Source organism: Venturia canescens, chromosome 9, assembly GCF_019457755.1.
Source record: "Venturia canescens isolate UGA chromosome 9, ASM1945775v1, whole genome shotgun sequence".
Classification (NCBI taxonomy): domain Eukaryota; kingdom Metazoa; phylum Arthropoda; class Insecta; order Hymenoptera; family Ichneumonidae; genus Venturia; species Venturia canescens.
In genome coordinates this window covers 9,551,414-9,573,258 of record NC_057429.1, presented here as the reverse complement: position 1 = coordinate 9,573,258, position 21,845 = coordinate 9,551,414, and the positions used below count along the sequence as shown (strand labels likewise).

Below are 21,845 nucleotides of genomic sequence, written 5' to 3'. Positions count from 1 at the left end.
TTTATGTGATAGAAACGTTTTCTGCTGGATATGTTACGTGGCGTAGACATTTTAAAAATGATTTATTTTCATGGTACAGTATAGTTGTGATTTATATACGTTTAAACATTTACGTCGTTATTTCGGTGATTATGTGTTCTCGCAAACCAAAATCAATTGAAAAATTCTCAATAAAGTTTTTCGTAAACGAAGAGTCGTTTGTTTTCCCGCCCTCCCCCGGTTATTTTCGAAACTCAACGTTTCGAACATATATATGTTGATTCACCAGTCGACCGCAACAAATCAAGACAATATACAAGAAGAATAGCCTCATCGGAAAAATACATGCTCGCAGGAAGTAGAAGAAACATTAAACGTAAGTTTTAAACGTAATTTTTTTATTCAGGCTATGTACAACACATACGTACAATACGTGACTCTCGCTTAGAGCACATATAGTAATATATATATCCTCGTTTCAAATGCCTTCGCATATATGTACACATAAATATATTTCTACATATATTTATGTGTATATATACATATAATTTCGACGTGAACTCGGGCTTATTGTTTTTTATTCTTATTCTTTATTCACACCCGAGCGAGCCCTGCGTGTCCTGTTTGTGTATTTCGCTTCGTGTTTTATATATGCGGCGATTTTGTCACTTTGCCTCATATTTTGTTTTCCCACAGCATTTGTGTTTGCGAGCACGAAGAATATTTTCTCTCACGCCATTTTTCATGTACGTTTCTTTAGATCCTTGTGATATGTTACAAATTGTTTGTTTGTTTCTTTTTTTTTTGCATTTTTATAGGAACAATCCGCGTTCGAACATGCGAGCGTTTTCCGGTCGCGGTAAAATGACCCGAAAAAAACAAACACCCTTGATTCTAACCCAACTTTTACCTCGTCCGTGTTTCGTCTTCCCTGGTTAGTAACTATCATCTCAGATAGGCGCCAAAAAGTCATCTCAATGACATACTCGTACGAAAATTAACAGTCCGAAAGTCGTCTCTCGGACTGCTCCACCCATTTGATAATTATTTAACGGACTTTTGTATACGAGCAGAGTAACTTTTTGGCACCTTTTTGGAAATTATGCTGCATTAGGGTAGTTTCATTTCTTCTCGTTCATTTTCATCCGCCTGCCTCTCTTTCTCCCCTCCCCCCTTGCCTTTCACTCTCTTCATCACGCATCGTTTTATATTGGATTACACAGTTATCGAAAAAATTACACCGATACAGACAATAGCCGCGTGTATGAAACGGAGATTTTCTGGATTCCCGGCTGACGAGTGCCGGAGCAATAATAAGGTATGTACACAAAAACCGGTCAACAACATTTGTGAAGCTCAAAACGATGAGATAAACAGTGGAGTAGAAGATTCATCACGTTCCATGCACACTTTTGAAATTTATGATATTTTCAATCATTAATATTTGTGTGTTTTTTTATGAAAAAGGAACTACTTTTTATGTATTTTTTCCCCAGTTCCGATTCAGATGGCAAAATAATCAGATTTTCATTGGATTGCCAGTATAAAGAAAATCGACGGTTACTGTCTTTAGAGAGATGAAAAGTTTTCATTTTTTTTCACAAATTAATTTAAACATCCGTCATTCGTCGATTAGTTCGAATGCACGCCTCATTCTCTCTTCCATTCGATTGTTTTTATAACCTCAAATTGGTTTTTGTATTCTCTCTCTCTCTTTCTCTCTCCCCCCTCGCTCTTCATTCGTTTTCTTCTCCACCAATCGAAGCACGAGAGTGAATGTCTAATATTTATCGAGGGTACGGACTTACACTGTTAAAAGGACATTGAAAAATCGCGTATGTTATTATTCTTGACTAAAATGCACGTTTCACATTTCGCCTCCTATTTACATTTCACTTTGTTTTCCTTCTATCCCTCCCCCTTCATAATCCTCTTTGTATAACCTTCGTGTTCAGTTTTATTTCCATGTCGTACACAGCAGGCGACGTACAAAAAAGCAAACAAAATATCATCTCCGGTCGAGATTTAGCCAACAGTTGGTATACGTTTTTCATAACGTGTGTCCCAGTGAATAACCTAAAAAAATGTTTCAACATTCGATTTACATTTATACGATAAAGGAGAACTGGACAGTTGAAAAATCATTTTTCGCCACGACTGAAATGCCTGTGTGAATCGAAGTTGAAAATACGACAATTCAGACGAGCTAAAATAAACGTGCAATTTAAAAAAACGAAAATCTTTAGTGATGAGAAATACCGGAAAAAGTTTATCGACCGAACGTGCAGTATTATTACTTCGAATGGAATAATCTCTATGAGAGATTGCTGTGAGTTTATTTATGTTTTGGTTTCGTTGCTCTCGTATCTCGAAGGAAAGAAAATAATAAAGCCGAAGGTTTGGAACGAAGAAAAGGATGGTACACAAAAAGAGGGAAGATTCGTTGACCCTCTTGAATTTCTTAATACTCGATTAATCAAAGTATCCTGCGATCTTATTATATACATATATATATATTTATATAAATATGTATTTTTTGTAATTTTTTTTCACCAGAGCTTATTTTTTATTTTTTATTTATAAATATTTATATACGTTGGTTTATGTATACTTTCTTGGACGCGTAGGCGCGCTTTAATAATATTAATAAATATTGCAGAAAAAAAAGACAAAATAATGATTAAAAAAAATATGTAACTTATCGCTAAATACAAAAAAACAAATGAGTGAAGTTCGAAGTTGATCGAATACGGCAACGTCGTTTTTTGGCTTGTCTCGTCAATGATTCTATCCTCGTATCATAACTTAGTTCGTTTTATTTCACAACGACATTCGAAAATTCATTTTTCGTAGATTCTCGTCGTGTTTTTTCTCCTTACTTCGCTGAGTATTTAGATTCACAGCGTTGTTATTTGTGCCTCCTAAGTCCGGTGTCGTCGATGTATTCTGGCATTGCGGACTCGCTTTTGCTCTCCTTCTTCACTCCTCGTCCCATTTCCCTTGTATTTTAAAATCCTGTTACGAGTCACTTGTAAAGCATTGTCCAAATTCATCTAGAATCCCGGACCAAGTCTAAAATTATGTCTGGTACTGAAGCATCGGCGCTGCGAGATTGGAATGGTGCGCTGTGTTCATCCGCAACGCCGAAATACTTTTGTTGTACCATTCGTCCTCGGCTGACATTCCTGAATCAATGAAAATCAATCGTCATTCCCATTATTTAATTACACAAATACGTTCTTCCGAGCCAGCCACTCGTAACCGGGCTCGATTTTCAGTTGAGTCGAATCGTTTAAATTCTCATCGATTCTCTCGATTGTTACGTTCCCAAATGAGATTTTTCACACCTCTAAATCCATCTGGTTTAATAGTTCAAACGATTTTTTAAATTTTCCCCAAAATTTGGCAGTGCAAAAATTATTTTGGAGAGAAAATTGTTTTTGGAATGTCTTGAAGAGTCTTCTCATTCGAGGTTTTTTTTTTTTCGAGTATTCCCTTAATTTTTGAAGCGATAGCCCGATTGCGAATGAGTTAATTAACGAAACGAAAATAGAATTGGAGCTGAAGGGTCGGAGAACGAAACCGAAACGGAACTTCGAATGCTCGCATTATTTGTTCGTTTACGTATAATCGGCCAATTTGTTGAAGCTGCGGGAGCGCAAGAGGATTTTCGTACGAGGCAAGTCGATAAGCAATTCGCGGAATATTCTTGATTCGATTTAAAAGCGACATGCCATCTTGTGCCGGAAATGATGTAAGACGGTGCTTTCGGGCCGAAGGAAATGGAACGTCTCCGAGTGAGTGACTTCGCTCTCACGGACTAGCGTCATTTCCGGCTCTATTTTTTCCTCTTTTTATCGATACGAGGGAAACAGTCGGTCAGTCACATGTTTGCGAAAAAATAGTGTTTTTTCTCCATAAGCAGATAAAATGTCACTTTTAACCGTTAATAGTCACACGGGGTATATTGGACCCCAGCCGTTTTACGACCGACGATACCAAATAGGAATTTCGAGAAAATGGGATTTGTGGTGCCCTCGGTCGATAGTTCGAAGTATTATTTGAAAGGGCCAATTTGTTTAGTTTTGGTAGTCGATCGAGTCAGACCGTGCGAAGATCTGGGATCCGATCCACCCCAGCGTGACAAATTTAACTAATACTACCTGAAAGGTTTATAGGACGAGTTGATTTTTTTTTTTGCTTGAGAATTACGATTTCTACATAAATTTTTGTGAAAAACGTCATTTATCCTGCATTCTTTTCTTTGATATTTTTTTTAATATTAAAAATAACACGAATAGAATAAAATCGTTATGGTCGTTTCTTAAAGGTTCAAAATACATTGTAGTATTTTTATTTTATTTTTTTTAACAGTTTTTCAATTATTTATCGTCCCCCAAAGTGAGTGGGGTACTTTGGACCCCGTGCGACTATTAAGCCAGAAACTTGATGTGTGTCTAGTAAGGATTAAGATTGTATTTTAACGCAGTGTCGAGAAACTCAATGAGAAATTACATAAATTCTGGTTCGCTTACCCATTGTGTCTTGCCGCATTCCCGTTACCGCGGACATATTCGACGCTGAATGTGACATTGAGAACGGTTGTGGCATACTCGAGTACGAAGAAGCGCCCATCTGTAAAATGAATAACACACCGTTTCTGAGAGCCTTATCGAAGCAAGGAAAAATCGTTTCATTACGCACAGCGATGCATGCAATTTTTTTTTTTTTTTTTTCATGTGAAACATCATTCTTCAGTTTTTCCTTCAACAAAATGCTCGCGGAAAAAGATGATCGTGTTTTTTCATTTCTCATCTAAAAATCCCTTCTTTTTCGAACAAAGTTGAATAGAATATTTTCTTCTTGCTCTTGGAATGGTCGTGGAATCCGTCATGAGATTTCGCTCGCTCGTTCATATTCTCGTTAATTATGGGTTATATCGAAACTTTATGGGTGTCTAAATTCGGTCGATTTTGACTTCCTAATTAAAGATACTATCACTTTAAATTAATGTCAGAGTTATTAATCCGAAATTGCAAATACATTTTTTCAACTTACTGACAGAACCCAAAATTCCATCCGTCCCTGGCGAAAATATTATACTTTTTTATGTAAAAATCGCATTCGAGAGGGCAAAGAGAAAAGGCGAAGAAGAATGGACCAAGAAAAAAAGTATTGATTAAAAGACAGCAGGCTGTGACAAGAATGGGCCAAGCCAGGAAGAAACGAAATGCCGAAATAAGCAAATGTGACTCGTTACAAATTTCGTTCGATCTTTAGCGTAATATATTTTTATTACTAGTTCGTCTCGATTTTTTTTCCAAACCTTCATTATATACTTCATTTTTTATATTTTTCTTCCTTAAAAAAAAAAACATTTAGATATATAAAAATCTATATTCGTTGTCGTGGATCGTTGCCAAGCATCATTACAGCATTCGTAAAAGTAAAATATATCGAAATTTAGTGAAGCTCGAAACGAGAAAATTAACTGAAGCTACAAACGTGAGAGCGTCATAATCGACGCGGTGGTTTTTGATTGAAACTTTCATAGCAAACGTATTGATGTATACGCAGAAAAGGAGAGTTCTGCAAATGAGTTGAATCAATGTTGAAACTGTGAATAAATAATGATTGCGGTATTTATTCGAAATGAATGATATTATTTTGATTCGATCGAATAGCAATTGGCTGCGGATTGCTTTAGACGATAAATTAAATAGCAAAATGCTGTTACGATATTGTAACAGGTTCATAGAAAATAAACGAATTTATGAAGGCCGGATTTTCTGGCAATTAAGGTGTTATGACGCCATAATATTTGTTGGTAGCGAATTGAATTGTTGGTTAAATTGCGATTACCGCGATTATAATGAAATAAATTTGGATTTTAGGAAACAATGAACGCGAGAGGAAGAGACGAGTGTATAAATATATGAGGAAACGCTCGAGATAATATGCGCTCGCGAAAGGACGGTCGAGAGTCCCTCGAAATAATTTTTGTCGGTGGCTCGCCACAGCGGCCAACGAATTATGGGCTCAATTAAAGCGGCAGGCATTTCGTAATCCTTCCCGGTCCGACTAATCACTCGAAATGCAATTTAGCTTCATTGGCCAATGGAATATCGTTCGATACTCTCTTCTCTTCTCGTACGTTCGTCGTGTGTGTGTGTGTGTGTGTGTGCGTGCGTGTGTGTGTGTGTGTGTGGAACGTCCTTCCGCACACCAATCAATTTAACGTGTCTTCCTTCTTCCTGAAGGAATCACCGAAAATTCAACGAATCTTCGTACTTTCTTCCCTCTAATCGGAATTCACGAAATAACGCTTACGAAATGAGGCCAAATTTTTCAAACCTCAGAAAATCGACTTGAGTTTTCTCTTCGGGATAAAACCTCTCTCACGAGTCATAATGAGGTTCAATTCTATACCATTTTCTTCGTTATTTTCTCACGAAGAAAATGGTGTACGAAAAACTCCCGTTCGATTAATATTTCATAACAAAAACTTGCTTAAAGGCAAAAATAATTTTGAGAAAGAGCCAAAAAGTGGTTTTGGTTTTTTTTACTGAATTGTGCGCTTCTTTTTCGTTCCTTTTTCCTGCCTTTTTCCGTTCTAGATTTATTTCGAACTTATACCGTTTTTTTATTTCCGTTTCGTTATCGTTGTGATTGTTATTTTTTGAGTTCGCTCATGTCAGAAGTGAAACCAGTTTTTTTCTAACGAGGAAATGAACATGTTATTTGCTGAGACGAAACATTCGAGCCGGAAATTATTTTCCATCGAATTTCAATGCTCGGGGACTCGGGAGGAGTCCCAACGAACGTAGCGATCATCAATCAACCGTCAAGGAAAAGGAAATCAATAAATGACACCAGAAATTTTGTTTCCCAACGTTAAATCGTAGAATGATATCTCAGAGATAGGAATTTTAAAAAAGTGCAAAAAATAGACGTTTTCAATGAAAAATTGGAGCCGATTTTTTCGATTCCGGAAAGTTCTTAAATTCGATTTCTCGTCATGGAAAAATGAGAATTCCTATTTTCTTACCTGAGGATAACGATTGATGCCATTTATGCTGTTGTGGGGGTGCGCATACGGCTGGTAACCTCTGCCCGCACCGGGATAAATGTTTCGCATCATCGCGCCCTGGCAAGCCGGTATGGGGGTTAATGCCTTTTGCAACTGTTTCTCCTGTTTCCTGTATTTCGCTCTTCTGTTCTGGAACCAGACCTGGGACAGCGATACACCAATAAAATATTGAATTTGAGTAAAAAAGTATCGAAATCGAGTCAAATTTGTAGCAAAATCCTGAAACTTTGATCGAACATTTGTCTCAATTGTTGTCGTGCCCGTAGACACGACACTGGTGCGAATTAGCACCCACGAAAATTTCACGTGTCTATAGAACTCCAAAGTTCCTTTCTTCCATTTTTCAATGATAAAACTTTATTTACCAATTTTTTAAATGATTGCTAACGATTACTAAAGAATTGTTACCCCTAAAAAGTCTCGTTGTCAAATTAATTCCATACATTCGTGGATGGAGTAAAAAAGTTTTGAAAAGTCCAAGTGCAAATTTGCACCAGTGTGCGGCGAGTGTGTGATCTCAAAGGGAGTGTCTACGGGTTAAAAAAACAACACAGATTTCAGAATCGATTTTTATTTTGCTCCCGAATATCAACGATCTTCGGTCCGGTCGATCGACAAATCATCACCCTTTCGGGCTCACAATTCAATCGAACGATTCACCTCGAACTCGATTCTCACGTACACAAAAAGCAGCATTGAGTAAAGTGGTAAAAAAAATTTGACGTTTGTGTAGAACTCGATAATTTTTCACGATTTTTCTGCTTTAAAATGAAATCGAATTGAAAAATTCTGAGAAAAACCATTTTTTCGATGAGGAGCCCTGAAAAGGCGTAAAAAAAGGTTGCTCAGGAGGTAAATCTGAAAATGAAAATGTACATCGGTATATACGTATGCTGGATATCGAGCCTGGTGGATATAGAGCCAGGGGTAGCCGCCCCCGCGAGGGATGACGTCACGCGCGGCACGCTATTGGCCGTTGGAAGGACGGTGACGTCACCGGTCTCTCGCTCATTGGTGGACACGTTTTATCGACATTTCCAGGGGCCCTGGAGTCGAGTAGTACCGAGGGCGTTTCGCCAGCTCACCCTCTCTCCGTTTCTCTCTTTCTCTTTGGGTAACATGGCGTTTTCTCCCCTCGTCTTGATGCTTCACAGCCGCGAGGATTCGCCCAATGACTCTCAAACAACTATTTTTCTTTTTCATCTAGATCCCTCGGAAAAAATGGCGAATTCAGGACGAAAATGTCCTCGTCGAGGGCGAAAAATCGTTGATTTTTCTTCGTTCTCATTTGGAAAGGAGCAAACATTTTTGGGACTAACTTTCCTGATGGCAACTGGAATACCGAACTAATAAGTGAACGATGTGCCTCAAACGGAATGGAAACTCGACTAAAAAGCGTGGCAGCAGACTGGGATGCTAAAGGTTTTACCCAAACGAGAAAGCTCCCTCAAAATACCCCCAAGAAAACTCTCTCTCTCGCTCTTTCTCTGATGCAAGAACTCCGAAAGCTAAGAGTTCGTAATTCAATAAACATACACTACGTGAGATTCTGCACTCGCGAAACTTTCCTATATAGATTCACGTGAAGGGGAACGTAGTATATAATACATTTAGCCGGTTTTTTTCTCGTCGAAAGAAAATAAAATGTGCTTTTACGAAGGACTATTGCATTCGAGAATCTTTGATTTTTCCACAATTACCGAAATATTTACGTATTTTCTATACCAGTTCTCGAAACTCTTTTGTGCACTTTTCTAATTCGTTGATTCGTTTCTTTTACAGATCAATTCTGCTGCAATGTGCTCTACTGCTGAGAACTGGCGAAACATTCATCGTTCGCTCGATTTTTTTTGGAGCTTCATTCCTATGGGAAAGTTTTCGTCGATGAATTTGTGATGGGCGGAAAAATCGAAAATTCTTTTTATTACATATTTTTCAAGTACAACGTCTGAAGAATATTCTCACCAAATTTCATAAAGATCGGAGCATTAAATTCGTAGCTGTGGGTATTTCAACTCGAATCTTTAAACGACGAAATATTTCGTATTTTGTTGGAAATACAAAATTGTAAGAAAAAACCGAAAATTTGGCACCTCAAAAAATGAATTGTTCGTTAAAATTGTCGCCATTTTTTTTTTTAATTCAACATTTTTACGAATCCTTCGTCCAGGCCCAAGCTATTATTATAATAAATAAGTGGTATAAATTCGGTATGGATCGGATTAATAGTTTTTTACTTATCATGTCCACGCGCGGCAACTGATGCTCAAAAAAAGGTGCTACTGGAATGCAGCTGGAGTTGCGCCATTTTGGGAAATTTTTTTATGAAAAAAATTGTACAAGTACATGAACACAAGTACTAATAAATGTCGTTCACAATTTTTCAATAAACATTGATTTTCGTGTCGAAAGAAAATAAAGAAAATCATGTTTTTTCGCCCATTGAAAGTGTACATAAGGCCTTAAGACAAGGTGCACAAGTCACAAAAAAAATGGTGAACTTTTATCGCACGTGGAAAAGGTTTTGCGCTGAAGAAACGATCACACCGATGACTCGGTTGAATGTGGTGCTTGAAAAAATTGGTGAGAAAGCCTCTAAGATTGAAAAAAGTGGAAGTTTGATTATTCATTGTGGAGTATAAATCAAGTACAGTTAGAATTTTGCGATTAGTAGTCAAAAACAAAGCTTGAAAGATGGAACGAAAACTTGGGTAATTCGATATTGGTGTCGGAGCAAAACCCTCACTCTTCGACTATTTTTTCTCTTGGTCTTATACTAGTCAACTCTGGTAATAAGATTTCTTGTGCGGTGATTCGAGAATTATTCTCTCACCGACTTGACCGCGATGAAACTATCGGCGTCGTTTTTTTTTTTTTTTCTTATTAATTTTCCCATCGGCGCGTTCCTCGCGATTCATAATCCTTTTCTCTCACCCTCTTGGCATTACTTTTTTTTCTTTCTTTTTTTTTTTACCAATTAACTTACTTACTCTCAGTAGGAGTCTTCGAAGACGAAGAATCCGAGAAAGATCCTGAGTCCAAGGAAATTCCATTACAACTCTACCTTCGAAATTACGGTGACTGCAAAAATCTTAATTCATCTATCGAACCGCCACAGCAATTTTATCGATATTTCAAATGTTGCTTGCCATTCGAACGAAATTCACTCGTTATCTCGAACCTCAATTCTTTCGTTGAACTTATTCCTTCAATTAATTGCTTCTCGAAAAAACATCATTTAAAAATGATGTAAACAATTGCCCTCGTTGCTACAAAGTTTCGAATATTCGCTATCCAAGATTACGCGATGATATTTTTTGTAGGCAAAAATGAATATGTACTGGATAAATTTACAAAATTTGAAGGCTCGTTACCACGTAGTTTAGCAGCTGATTAATTATTGAATGTCGACTCTTCTCTGACACTTATCACTCCGCTACAGGAAAGTCGTACACGCATGAAAAGTTATTGAATTTTTTCATTAGTTGTATCCAAGATTTCGCAAAAAAAATCGATCGTTGTATTTCGTGGATATTCAAGAATACGTACGTACTTTAGTTTTTGAACTTTACCATTGAAAATCAGCCGAAATATTTAAAAATATCTGACGAGAAATCATTCGGATTACACGACAAATGCAAAAAAACGTCAGTTCGACTTTTTGGTCATATTTATTCGTTCGTTTGCTTCGCCACGTTTTTTTGTCAGCTTTAACAAAACGACCATTTCTATTTCGGTAAACTTTTTAATCGTTCATTTTTAACTTTCTTCCACAGCAATACTGTGCTTTGGACGGTAAACTCACTTCATAATCTATAAAATTAGTAAACAAAACTGCTTTTTTTAAATAATAAAATTGTATAAAAATGTTGGTTCTCTACCGATAATATTTCTAAAATAATAAAATAATAATTTTGAAGTAAGTTTTCGTAAAATATAGTTGGTGGAAAGATGACGTATCCGTCACCCATCTACCTTAATTCCACTCCATCGTGAGCCATTATGACAGTTGCTAAAATTTGAATGAGCGTAAAAATTGTTTTTCGGTGCTGTACAAAAGTTGTTTCACCGGGCCCGAGAGTACCTCCATTCCGTGTTATATTTTTCCCTCCAATTATCATTATTATTTGGACAAGAAGTTGGCATCGAGTTTGTAGCGAATATTTCGTTGTTGCGGAACTCGTGGAGCTCTTCTTCTATCCGGGGTCTCTGCTATCGTTTTCTCGAAGGGCCAGAATTCCAGTTCTGGATGAGGGAGATACCCATCACAAGGGGAATTCGAGGACGATGTTGTCGGAGGGTAAAGAAAAAGGGGAGAAAAAAGTAAAATCGAGGAAGAAGAAAAAAAAGCAGGAGCAGAAGAAGAAGAAGCGTGGAAAGAAAAAGGGAGGCCTTCGGCGAGAACACGATGCGCTGAGCTCTCGTCGAGGACGAGACGTTTCAGATCTATCTAGGGTGGAGAAAATTCAATTTAAAATGGCGGCTCAGATATAATGGCAGCCAACGGTACATCGTCGCTCACCCTCGTCTCATCTCAACACCCCCTTACTTTTCCCATTGCCTCTTTGCCTCGACCTTCTTGTACTATTTTTTGTATATTTTTTTCCTCCTCTTCTTCCGATATTTCTTCTTTCTTACTTTTTTCTCCCCTCGTTTTTAGCTCGTATTTTTTGATCTTTTTCTCGCTTCTACCGAACATTTTTATTTTTCTTTTCCTCCTTTATAAATTTTGTGCTTCTATTTATACGAATTTTTCTCCTACGCCGTGCTTCATTTTGTATTTATTTCATTTTTCTACCCCCTCCGCAACCCCGTTTTTCACCTTCTTCGTTCTTCTTCATTTTTTCATCCCCACATTTTTCAATCCCCTTTTCCTTTCTTCCGCCGCGACGTTCTGCTATTCTTTTTTCAATCTTTTAGCGCAATTTTCCTTTTTTCTTTCTTTCACGTTTTTTTTCACTTCTTATCTCTCCTCACATTTTTCAGTTTTATCTCCCACGTGCAACCCTACCCGAGTCCATCCATCGACATCCCTCGTCCATTTTTCTCCAGGATTCGATTTCGAGATTTCTCTTCGTGTACGATTTTTCTTCTTCTGAAATTCCCCCATCCGCCACCGTTTCCTTCGCTTCATCTCCTCTCACTCGTCATCATATGAAATCACGGAATCCAGGCCTGAGTCCGGAGACTCGGAGAAGTGTAATAATTTCACTGTGCTTGGTACAGAAATCGAAAAATTGAGGAATTCGAAAAGAAGCACGTTCGCTCGTTTTTTTTCACAGGAATAATGATTAAAAAATCTTACCAATGAAACCCAAACGAACATCGAGAAACGAACATTTCGACTGGAATTTCTCGTGCTGCTATATTCGCGTAGATACACATATAAAGATCCTTTGGGCATTGCTTATGAGGAAGCTCGTAAAAGCAAACCGCGTTTTACTTGGCATCGCAGTTTAACAGGGTTAAGTCATGGCGGTTCCCGGGCTTTTAACGCAAACAACACCCGTGAATTATATATCAAAAGAGGAAAACGCAGCGTCGACTGTTTTAATATGTACCGCTCACGGAATTTGTGAACACAGCTTTGGTCTACCTGCGAGCTTTTCCCCTCCTCGGCCTCCTCTCACCGGCTTCATTAGAGGGGGAGAAAAATCAAAAATTAAAAAACGTCAGGTAAACTTTAAGTGAAGCGGACTCCCGAGCCCACTGCGGTCAACGTCATTTTCGTTAGTGCTTTTTTTCATCAATCATGCACAGGTAAAGTACTCCGCTTGGGGGCCATATATCGTTGCGTAGAAACTGATTTCCCAAGACGATTTCGAGGCCTCAATGACCCGAACCGGTCTGAGCTTTTTACCGCTGTCTCGTACTCGTATTCACCGATTTTTTGAGTAATTTTACCATTTTATCTGGAATTTCTTTTTTTCGATTGTTTCAGAGAGATTCAGAGGCTAAATCTTCGAAATCTGCCTTCCGGTTTTTCCAAAAATATGCGTATTAACTGAAATTTTGAAAACAACTCGGTAAATCATTGTCCAACGACTCGCATATTAGCTTGAGCCGGAATAATGGTCAGTTTTATCTCCAAGACACGAGATGGGACGAGGAAGAGCATGGAAATAAATAACAATGGCAGCTTATCGTTTCGTCGTCATGTGGAAAAACGTGTTTTTTCCGGTACGTTCATAGAGGACTGGCACAGATGAGTAATAAATTTGGTTTCGTCGTTTCGATTCGAACAACGTGAGGCAGGATGGTCGTCAGTTGTCTCCGATCAAAAACTGTTTCGCGAGGGATTCGCACGAATCGATGAAAATTTTTTAATGTTGAGAAGAGAAAAGGAGTTCATGAAAGCTCGGATTTCGAGTTTTTCTATTTGTGAATTAATCCATGTACGGTTCGTGAAAAATCCGAGGAGGACTGACAAAAATCGTGCAAGAAACCGGAAGTAAAGTTCGCGAGTGTGTTGGAACGCGGTCTGTAGTCGTAAATCGCATTCACAACTTCTCGAACAATCAAAAAGTTTCGCGATTGTAGGACTGTATTAAAAAAATGCATTAAAATGGGAAATTAGTGAGCCGCAATGAGAGTTGAAACGAACAACTGAGAATTGGCCACGTCTTTTACGACGGTGAAGCATCAAATCAAAAGTATAAAGTCGTAAAAAACAACTGAAAACTCGTGAGAAGAAGATTCCGAAAACAATGTTTAATTTTTCGATCGACAGTAACAAAGATGCGCGATTGAACAAGAACGTTTGTAAGCTCGAGCGCATTTTTCGCGATCCCTCGGAGCACGGTGAACAGAAAAAAAATGGTGGAAATGCCTTTGTAGGAAATGCACCCTCTCGGGTAGAGGATTGAAGAGCGAAGAGATGTGACAGGACGCGTGGAAGGATCTCGGGGCTAGTAGAGTGTATCTTGAATCGACATTTGCGCTCGTAATTCAATTTTCCACGAGCCCTACACCGAGTCCTTCATTGAATTACGTACGACGAATGAGTCAGCCCGAAAAAAAGAAGAAAAAACGAAAATAGAGTAGCACAATGAGAGGCGGAGAATAAAAAATAAAGTATGATTAGGTTGCAACGAAAATGAACGAATAAAAAAAGACGCCGAAAAATACATAAATGAAAGCTGAATTTCGAATGAAAAAATGCAAGATCGTATGAGGACAAAGTGTTAAAATGACTAAAATTTCGAAGAGTTAAAACCTCCAGTTTATAAACTTCGAATGATAATGTGGAGACAGATGAATTCGGCTAGAGCTTTGAATGTCGAAAATAGATAAAGTAGAAACTTCAAGGTTCGAGGGACGTTTACATCGAAAATAGAATGTAACAATCGCCCATAGAACGACCACTAAAATATCGTTTTTCCGAAAATTCGACTATCACACCTTCGATTCATAAATTAATACAATCAGCGATACTGTGAATATTCACAATTTCGAAAATATAATAACGCAAGACTAAATAATATTACTGAGGTTCAAATATATACTGAAAGACCAAAAAGTCGAACGGTCGAAATAATAGCGAAACGTTAAAAAATCGACCGATCAAAATAAGGAAATGCAGCGGAGCTCAAAATACACGCGTCTCACTCGCTCACTTACTCAGACCGGTGATCTCGAATTTCAAACATCGCTATTTTGACATATTTTGCCTTTTCGTGGCGTCGCTATTCCGCGTATCCAAGTTTTATAGGCTGGAAAAATTCACTTTCGATTTTTTGCTACTCTATAACAACTACTCTCCATTTCGAGTTCGAAAATATGAGCTTTTGACATTCGCATGATCTATTAAAATTGCATTCGAAATGAAAACTATCGCGAAATATATATTTTCGAGTAAATCTGAATTCAAAGAAGGAATAATGGGTTAAACGCGTAATCTATTAAATATTCGATCGGAAATAAGAATTTCGGATTGTTTATTATTCTCAAAAATGAGACGCTAAAATTTAAAAAATTTCGAAATATCGAGCGTTCTGTAATTCGGTTAAACTGTAATATTTTTATTTCAATTCCAGGTCACACGAAGCGAATCTTTTATACTTGAATTTCAAACAAAATTTTGTCTCGTAAAAAAGGTGCAACGTTTGTAGCAAAAGTGAAATAGGGCACATCGAAGCTTGATGCACGCACGCTTTGAATAGCGTTGCTTGGTTGAAATAAAAAAGCATCCCCCCGGATGGGAAAGCTTGCTCTACGGAAATCGTCAAAGCCAGTATTCGTTTTCATCTTTTTTTCGTGTGTACCGTCCTCGATGTTGCGTTAATCGAGTCACCAGTTCGAAATAGCATTCCCAAATTGAAATCGTAGTCCGCTCAGTGAAATTTTTGGCTGTGTATAAGTATATACACCTGTACAGAGAGGCTAATATCCATTCGTTAGGATTGAGAGTATTATGGAACTGAAAACAGCCAATCGATCGCTGTTCGGCTCCGAAAAATTCATCGGGACCTTGAAAAATGATTTTCCAACGAAAGCCCATTTTTCAAGGGCCCATTTATGCGACGGAGATTCGAACCGAATCACAGATTGAATAGAAATTCATTCGAGTCTTTGATAAACAAACGTTCGAAGGCGCCAATATAAATGAACTTTCGGTGCTGCTTTCGCATACGAATAATCATTCATTTATTTCTGTAATTAATCAAACAATATCTAACGACGAAGGAAGAAAAAATGAGACGATTTTTTGAAACAATCAACTCCCCTGCAGCGTTACCGTTACTCGCACACAGATTACTCGTCACTGCAATTGTAACGAGACAGAAAGCTCGAAGCTCCGGTATCACGTCTGCCATCCCACACTCACACACACACACACACACACCGTTACATATAAATTTAGGGAGAGAGAAATTCCCGCGACTCACCTGGATTCTGGCCTCGTTCAATTTGGTGCTCCTCGCTAATTCCTCTCTGCAGTATATGTCCGGATAATGGGATTTCGCGAACGCCGATTCCAATTCCGCCAGCTGCTCCTGCGAAACAATTGAAAGCCACGTTGAAGCTGTACTCTCTTCTATCTTTCTCTTTAAGTGACTGTGAAATTCTGAATCCTCTCCTCGCGAGAAACGTTAGAAATTAATAAATTATCGCGAACCGATGTTACAAAGCGTCGTATTTTTTCAATCAACTCTATTTCAAAGATTTGCACGCAATGAAAAAATCCACATTTCCAGCCCCCGTTTCATCCCTGTTCCATATTTTCATTGGTTTATACCCGGGCGATTACACTTTTTTCTTGACACGAAGATCGAACGCGTACATATATTTCCACAAGTAGCTAACCTGGGTGAAAGTGGTCCTGTGTCGTCGTCGTGCAGGCGTAGGACAGCTAGCTGTGGTTGGTGTGTGGCCAATGTGGGGACTCGCCGTGCAGGGCTCCGGTTTCAATTTCTTGAAGGCACCCTCTGCTCCTAAACGAAATAACAAAGGTAGGACGTAATTGATAGTTTTTTAATCGCTTTGCGAACGGACTTTTAATCGAGCTACAAACGATCGAATGCTCAGGAGTTTCTTCTCCCCTGCACTGAAGCCCTTTCAAGTGAGAAACGTCGCGGTATCATTTCCGCTAAAGCCTCTCGAAGAGGTCCGGATAAAATGCAATATTTTACGATCACTAAAAAATGGATTTTCGATTACAGGATAAGTCTCGAGTCGAAGTCCCACCGGCGCGGAATCCACCTACGCGTGGACCTGAGTAGCCACTGTGTTTACGAAGTGCCCGCGACAGGCGCAAAGACAAGAGGGAAATCGTGCCCTGGCGAGGGATGACGATGCCAAGAGAGGGAAGGGAGACAGCGAGACGGAGTTTCAAGTCCCTCGCACTATGCTAACTCGGTTAGGGCGTTAATGACCTAATCATGTTACATGCTGATTCAATGTTTGAGGATGAATGCTGTCCACTTTACGCGCCTTGCTCCGTTTACTCCATTCATCTGTCTCGACTTGCCAGGAACTCGGTCAAGTTCATCCTCAAACGTCTCGCTCATCGTCGATCTTATGTAGATGAGACGACACGAGAAACGTTTTTCTCTCAACGTTTCCAGGAGCTTTCAAATCTGCTATTTTCGAGTCCCTCGTCATTATTTCGACGTTCGCGTTAATTCGCAGTTTTCTGAGCTTCCTCGGACCACATTGTGGGCTCATGGATGACCTCTCAATGAGGACTGCTGCAGCCTCGTTTAACGGACGATTGTGAGTCGCCTGAATTCGTCAGGAATCTCTCCAATATGGGACTGACAATGAGGGTGGAAAAAATGACTGAAAATTTTATTTTTGGAATAAAAAGAGATTCGAATCCCGCTACGGATTGGCATTCGTATTGAAAATCGATGCAAGCACATCGAGCCACTGTTTTTTCGGGTTCGAGTGCTTTGAAAATTTGAATTGCTAAGAGAGCTGGCAAGGAGGAACTCTCGATGGAATCCCAACGGGACGTACACTTTTCTTTCTCTCTGCCCCTCTCTCTCTCTCTCTCTCCGTCCTTCTAACGCCGCAGGCGAAAATCGGAAGCACCATCTGTCGATCCACCCGCGTCAATGCTCGAGCACCGTCGGGCGAAATAATTAGCAACTGATTTTAACGACTCGCCTGGCTGTCATCGCACGCGAAGACGGTCGACTATAAATTTCCGAGTTTTTGTCCAGCTGCCCTTTTAAAAAGCCAGCTGGAAAGGATTACAATTCCATCGTCGAGGGAAGCACGAGACAGATCTTTGGAGCTTGATCCGATTTATTTTTCACTCGATTTCTGATTGTGGAGCTCATTAGTGGGAAAAATTTTGGTTGCAGTTCGTCGCAGAGTTCGATATCAAACGTGTGAACGAAAAAATCTATTGTCGAGTGCAAAATTCATCGTATTTTCATCATCACGACGAGTCTCGTCGTACCAACGATCGATGGCTCGACTAAATTTAATCTTCGGAGATAAAAATCGAGCCTGCCGAATTGATCCGGAAAATGAGCTCCGATTCGTTCCACTTTATTCACTCTCATTTCCGCAGCTTTCGGCACAAAAAATCTCATTACATTTTTCTTTATTTCCGGTTTTCGTCGTATCCCGACGCTAAGAAAAACGAGGATCTCACGTTTCATCGAATTATTCCATCGTTTCTATATCATGACCGAAGTTACCGGTTGAATTTTATGGAAAAACATCGTCAAATCGAGCTGTGAACGAACGAACTCTGCAAGCATGAGAAAATTTATTGGGATCAAGTAACTCGACGCTAAACTCGAGCTCGGCTGATAGAAAATCGACTTTCAAGAAACACGCTCGTGAGAAAATTCGTTAATGAAACTATCACAAAAAAGCTATTTGTCAAGTGAACGAGAAAGTGATGAATTTCCAGTGAAAAGAGGTTTCAAGGTGCTGGAAAATGTATGCATCGATGGAAAATGTATGCGCGTGTGTGTCCGGGGGTTGGAGATCTGTAAGCCAATTGGCAAGTCCGACCTCGGGGGGCATTTTCACTCGCGATGAACCGGGTAAGCTATGCAAATTTCGTTCCAACCGGAGCGAGAATAATACATGAGGAAAACCACGAAGAAGAAATGTGTAGCTCTGTACATTACGTACGTATACGTCGTTCGCGTGTAAAGAAAAGTTTCGCAATTTCTAAAATAAGCGAAAGACTATTTCGTGCCAAGAAGCCTCTGAGCGTGAGGCAATAAAATAAAAACGTTTCGAAAAAACTTTAAGATTGATTCCGACAATGAATAGTGGGTCACGAAGTCAAAAAACGAAAAAAACAGCATTGAGAGCAAGAAAATGAAATTGAGAAGATTTCGAGAGAAATAAAAAAGAGAATCTTCGATGAGACGAAGCGAATCGAAATTGTGCTTTCCACTTTCGTTCGACGAAAATTGAGATGAAAAAACGAGCCAAAAAGTAGAACGATAGGAAAATGGAAAAAATGAAGAAAACTCAATAAGATTTGAATGAGAAATAAACAGAGAAGAGAGCAAGAGAAAAAGAGGGAGAAGAAAAAATTGGAAGCGTCGGAAGCTGCCGAGAGCCGGGTGTTCGGACGCAGCATCGAGCTCTCAATCGAAACTTTGTGCACGCTGTCACATTAGCGTTCACTCATCTCCCCCCTGCTGTACGCACTAAGCTACCCCTCTCTCTGAAGGACTTTGCTAGTCTCTCGAGCCCCATCGGAACATAATAATAGTCCAGAACAGGTACAACCATATGGTTTGTCCCTTGGTGTCCCCTACTCAAATTGACACATGTACCACGACCACGTCCTTTATTACTACACATATTTAGCACACTCGAGACTCAACAGCCGGAAAATTCGACCATCTCGATAATCGTGCATCCAAAGTTGATCATTTTTTAAGCACTTGTTCTCTCTTTTTTATTATATATTTTTCATCCCTATTTATATAAAAATCAAATCAAAAGATATTCGCTTAGTTGCTTAAATTTATAAGGTCGAATCGATTCTTAGTCTTTTAAGATAAGATGAATTTTAAGATAATATAAAATGATAGCTTGGCCCGTTGTTCCCTGAGTCAAGAGACTTTCTCCGCACAATCACATCAATGGACACATCGAGGGTTCCAATAATGGAGAACCAATGGCTCGGTCACCCGCCTCGAATCGTGTCTTCGTACAATATTTCTTAATTACAGTTCAAATATTTCTGTTGACGAGGCTTGTAGGGGTCTCGTTTTTTACAGTATTGTGAAGCAAGTCAGTGATCAGATGGGAGCTCAAATTGACAACAGTGTCAAAGAGTCAAGGGGCAAAAAATGAGTTGAGCAGAGATCACAGTACGGCGTCGAATGTAGATTTATCTCGAGGCCGTGACGAGTCTCACGATCGAGAGATTTTCTTTCAGGGTATTTAGTAGGATTCAGGGTGTTTGAGAATTTATTTCAAGCGTTCGGTTGAACACGGAGATGACGAATCGCGGCTCCGGGTGATCGATTGCCAATTAGATCGTTAAAATTGAAACGAGAAAAAGGAATATTTAAATGTTATATTATGAAAGGACCTTGGGAGAAAGTGTGTAAGAAAGATTGGATTGACGTGAGATTGGCGGTGAGAAAGAGCTCCATTGCGGGCAAAACTAACCGTATAAATGCTCACCGACGCTACTGGCATTTCCGACGCTGTTGCGTCCGGGTGTCGTAGCAGTTGTGGGCGGACTGGATTCGAGTCCCTGATGAACGCCATAGAGGCCGAAGTCTTGTTCATTGGAGCTGGCACTGCTGCACTTTCTTTTCTCCTGATTATGATTAATGTGAAAAGTATCGTTTTCGACGAGGCCAACACCGAGTAGACCGAGATTGGGCCTGAGTTCGTCCATAAGTTTGTTTTGTCCGCAGTTGGCGGCGGCCGCAGAAAAGTTGAGTTGCCTGCTGAATATGGCGGGAAAAATATTGAATTGTTGATGGTCGAGGCTGAGGGCGGTCGTGGAGAGGCCACCGCCACCGCCGACGGTGCTACCAACGGAGCCCACACCGCCACCGGGTCCGCTACCACCGGACAAATCGTTAGCCAGGATGATGCCGGTGTGACCTTGTTGAGGTCAGCGTGATGAAAATCTTTTTTCGAGCCTCTTACGAAGACATTGTTGTTCGATTCCAGAGGTTACTTCCGCTCGAGTCGATGGGAGAGTCTTGGGGACTCGCGGGGCTCGGGATCCTCGGTGTGTATTGTTTACCAAGCCCTGCCAACGAAGTTATCCTTTCCGGATGAAAAGCTGGGCTTCCGCTCGAGTCAGTTGGCGACGAATGAATCTCCGAGGAGTCTCCTTCGTTAACTGAACCGTGACGAAACACTTGAACGACGTGAAAAATCCTTTGGAAGTCCAGTCCGTGTTAAAACACTCGGCAATAAGTCACTTTCACTTGTGGATCAGAGTCCGTGTGCACTGTTGAGTGTAACGACGTTTACAGGGGAAAAATGGGATGATTGGGAATAGAAAAGGCGGGGTATGATCGGAGGAGCTATCCGGAGGGTCGCGATCCTCCTGCGGGAGAGTCGCGTGGCCCACGGAGGTGAACCGCGTCGGATGAATTAAAAGCGGACCCGGGACGATTGTTAGCGAAGAGCCCGGACGTTGCTTACAGTCCGCGAAGGTAGATCCGCGTGTTCGCCGCGCGCACCATTGGCCCCGATTCCAAATTCAAATCTTATTATTCCGTCTGATCCAATTAGGAATTGAATCTGCGGGGGGTTAAGGAGGAAGATGGGCGAGAGAGCGGGAGGGCGAGCGGGGGGCGGGGGGAGGGGGGAAGAGGGGAGAGGGGTCAACGGTGCGGTAGAGAAGCGACGGATGTGGTTAGTAGTATTTCGGCGTCTGAGCGAGTTTTAAGCTGGGGGCGTTGAAAATATGTCGATTATCGTGTGTCACGATGATTTTTCGGTCTTTATCGCGAGTGAGGGATGATCCTTTAACTAAGAATCGACGCGAAGAACGAAATTATAAATTAGGATGAGCGGGACGAGGGGCGGGGGTGCTTAGTTTTCCTTGAAATTAAGATGATACCGAGATCCCGCGGGGCGATCGGAACAGGAGAATTATCATGGTCCGCGAGACTGGATGGATTGGTTGAAAACCGCGCGAGATCGGTTCGTATTGGAGAACGTTAGTACGGCTAAGGATGACGACGACAACGACGACGACGACGACGACGACGACGACGACAACGACGTTGATGGGGGCACCGTTCGCCGTGAGTTCTTGTGGGATTCTGTCCGCGAAATGCAGTTATCCCGGTGACTTGGGGGAGCCTCCAAC

The 21,845-nt window shown here is 40.2% G+C and overlaps 1 protein-coding gene across 1 annotated transcript; it reads right to left on the bottom strand.

The window, feature by feature from the left end:
• Positions 1-356: 356 nt before the first annotated feature.
• On the bottom strand, positions 357-21,361 carry LOC122416126 (homeobox protein unc-42). Its single transcript, XM_043428827.1, has 6 exons — positions 20,189-21,361; positions 16,376-16,503; positions 15,958-16,065; positions 7,028-7,210; positions 4,515-4,614; positions 357-3,164 (listed from the first exon to the last, which is right to left on the bottom strand). Exons 1-6 carry the CDS (start codon positions 20,406-20,408, stop codon positions 3,058-3,060), a joined length of 846 nt encoding a protein of 281 aa, XP_043284762.1. The 5' UTR covers positions 20,409-21,361; the 3' UTR covers positions 357-3,057.
• Positions 21,362-21,845: the final 484 nt, after the last annotated feature.

Bases quoted from the DNA above. Each gene is read 5' to 3' on its own strand.
- LOC122416126 (XM_043428827.1), bottom strand. From the start codon at position 20,408: ATGGACGAACTCAGGCCCAATCTCGGTCTACTCGGTGTTGGCCTCGTC. The intron at 16,504-20,188 runs GTGAGCATTTAT...TATTTCGTTTAG, and splicing joins CGGAAATGCCAGTAGCGTCG to GAGCAGAGGGTGCCTTCAAG. The intron at 7,211-15,957 runs GTGAGTCGCGGG...TCGCTGTCCCAG, and splicing joins TGAACGAGGCCAGAATCCAG to GTCTGGTTCCAGAACAGAAG.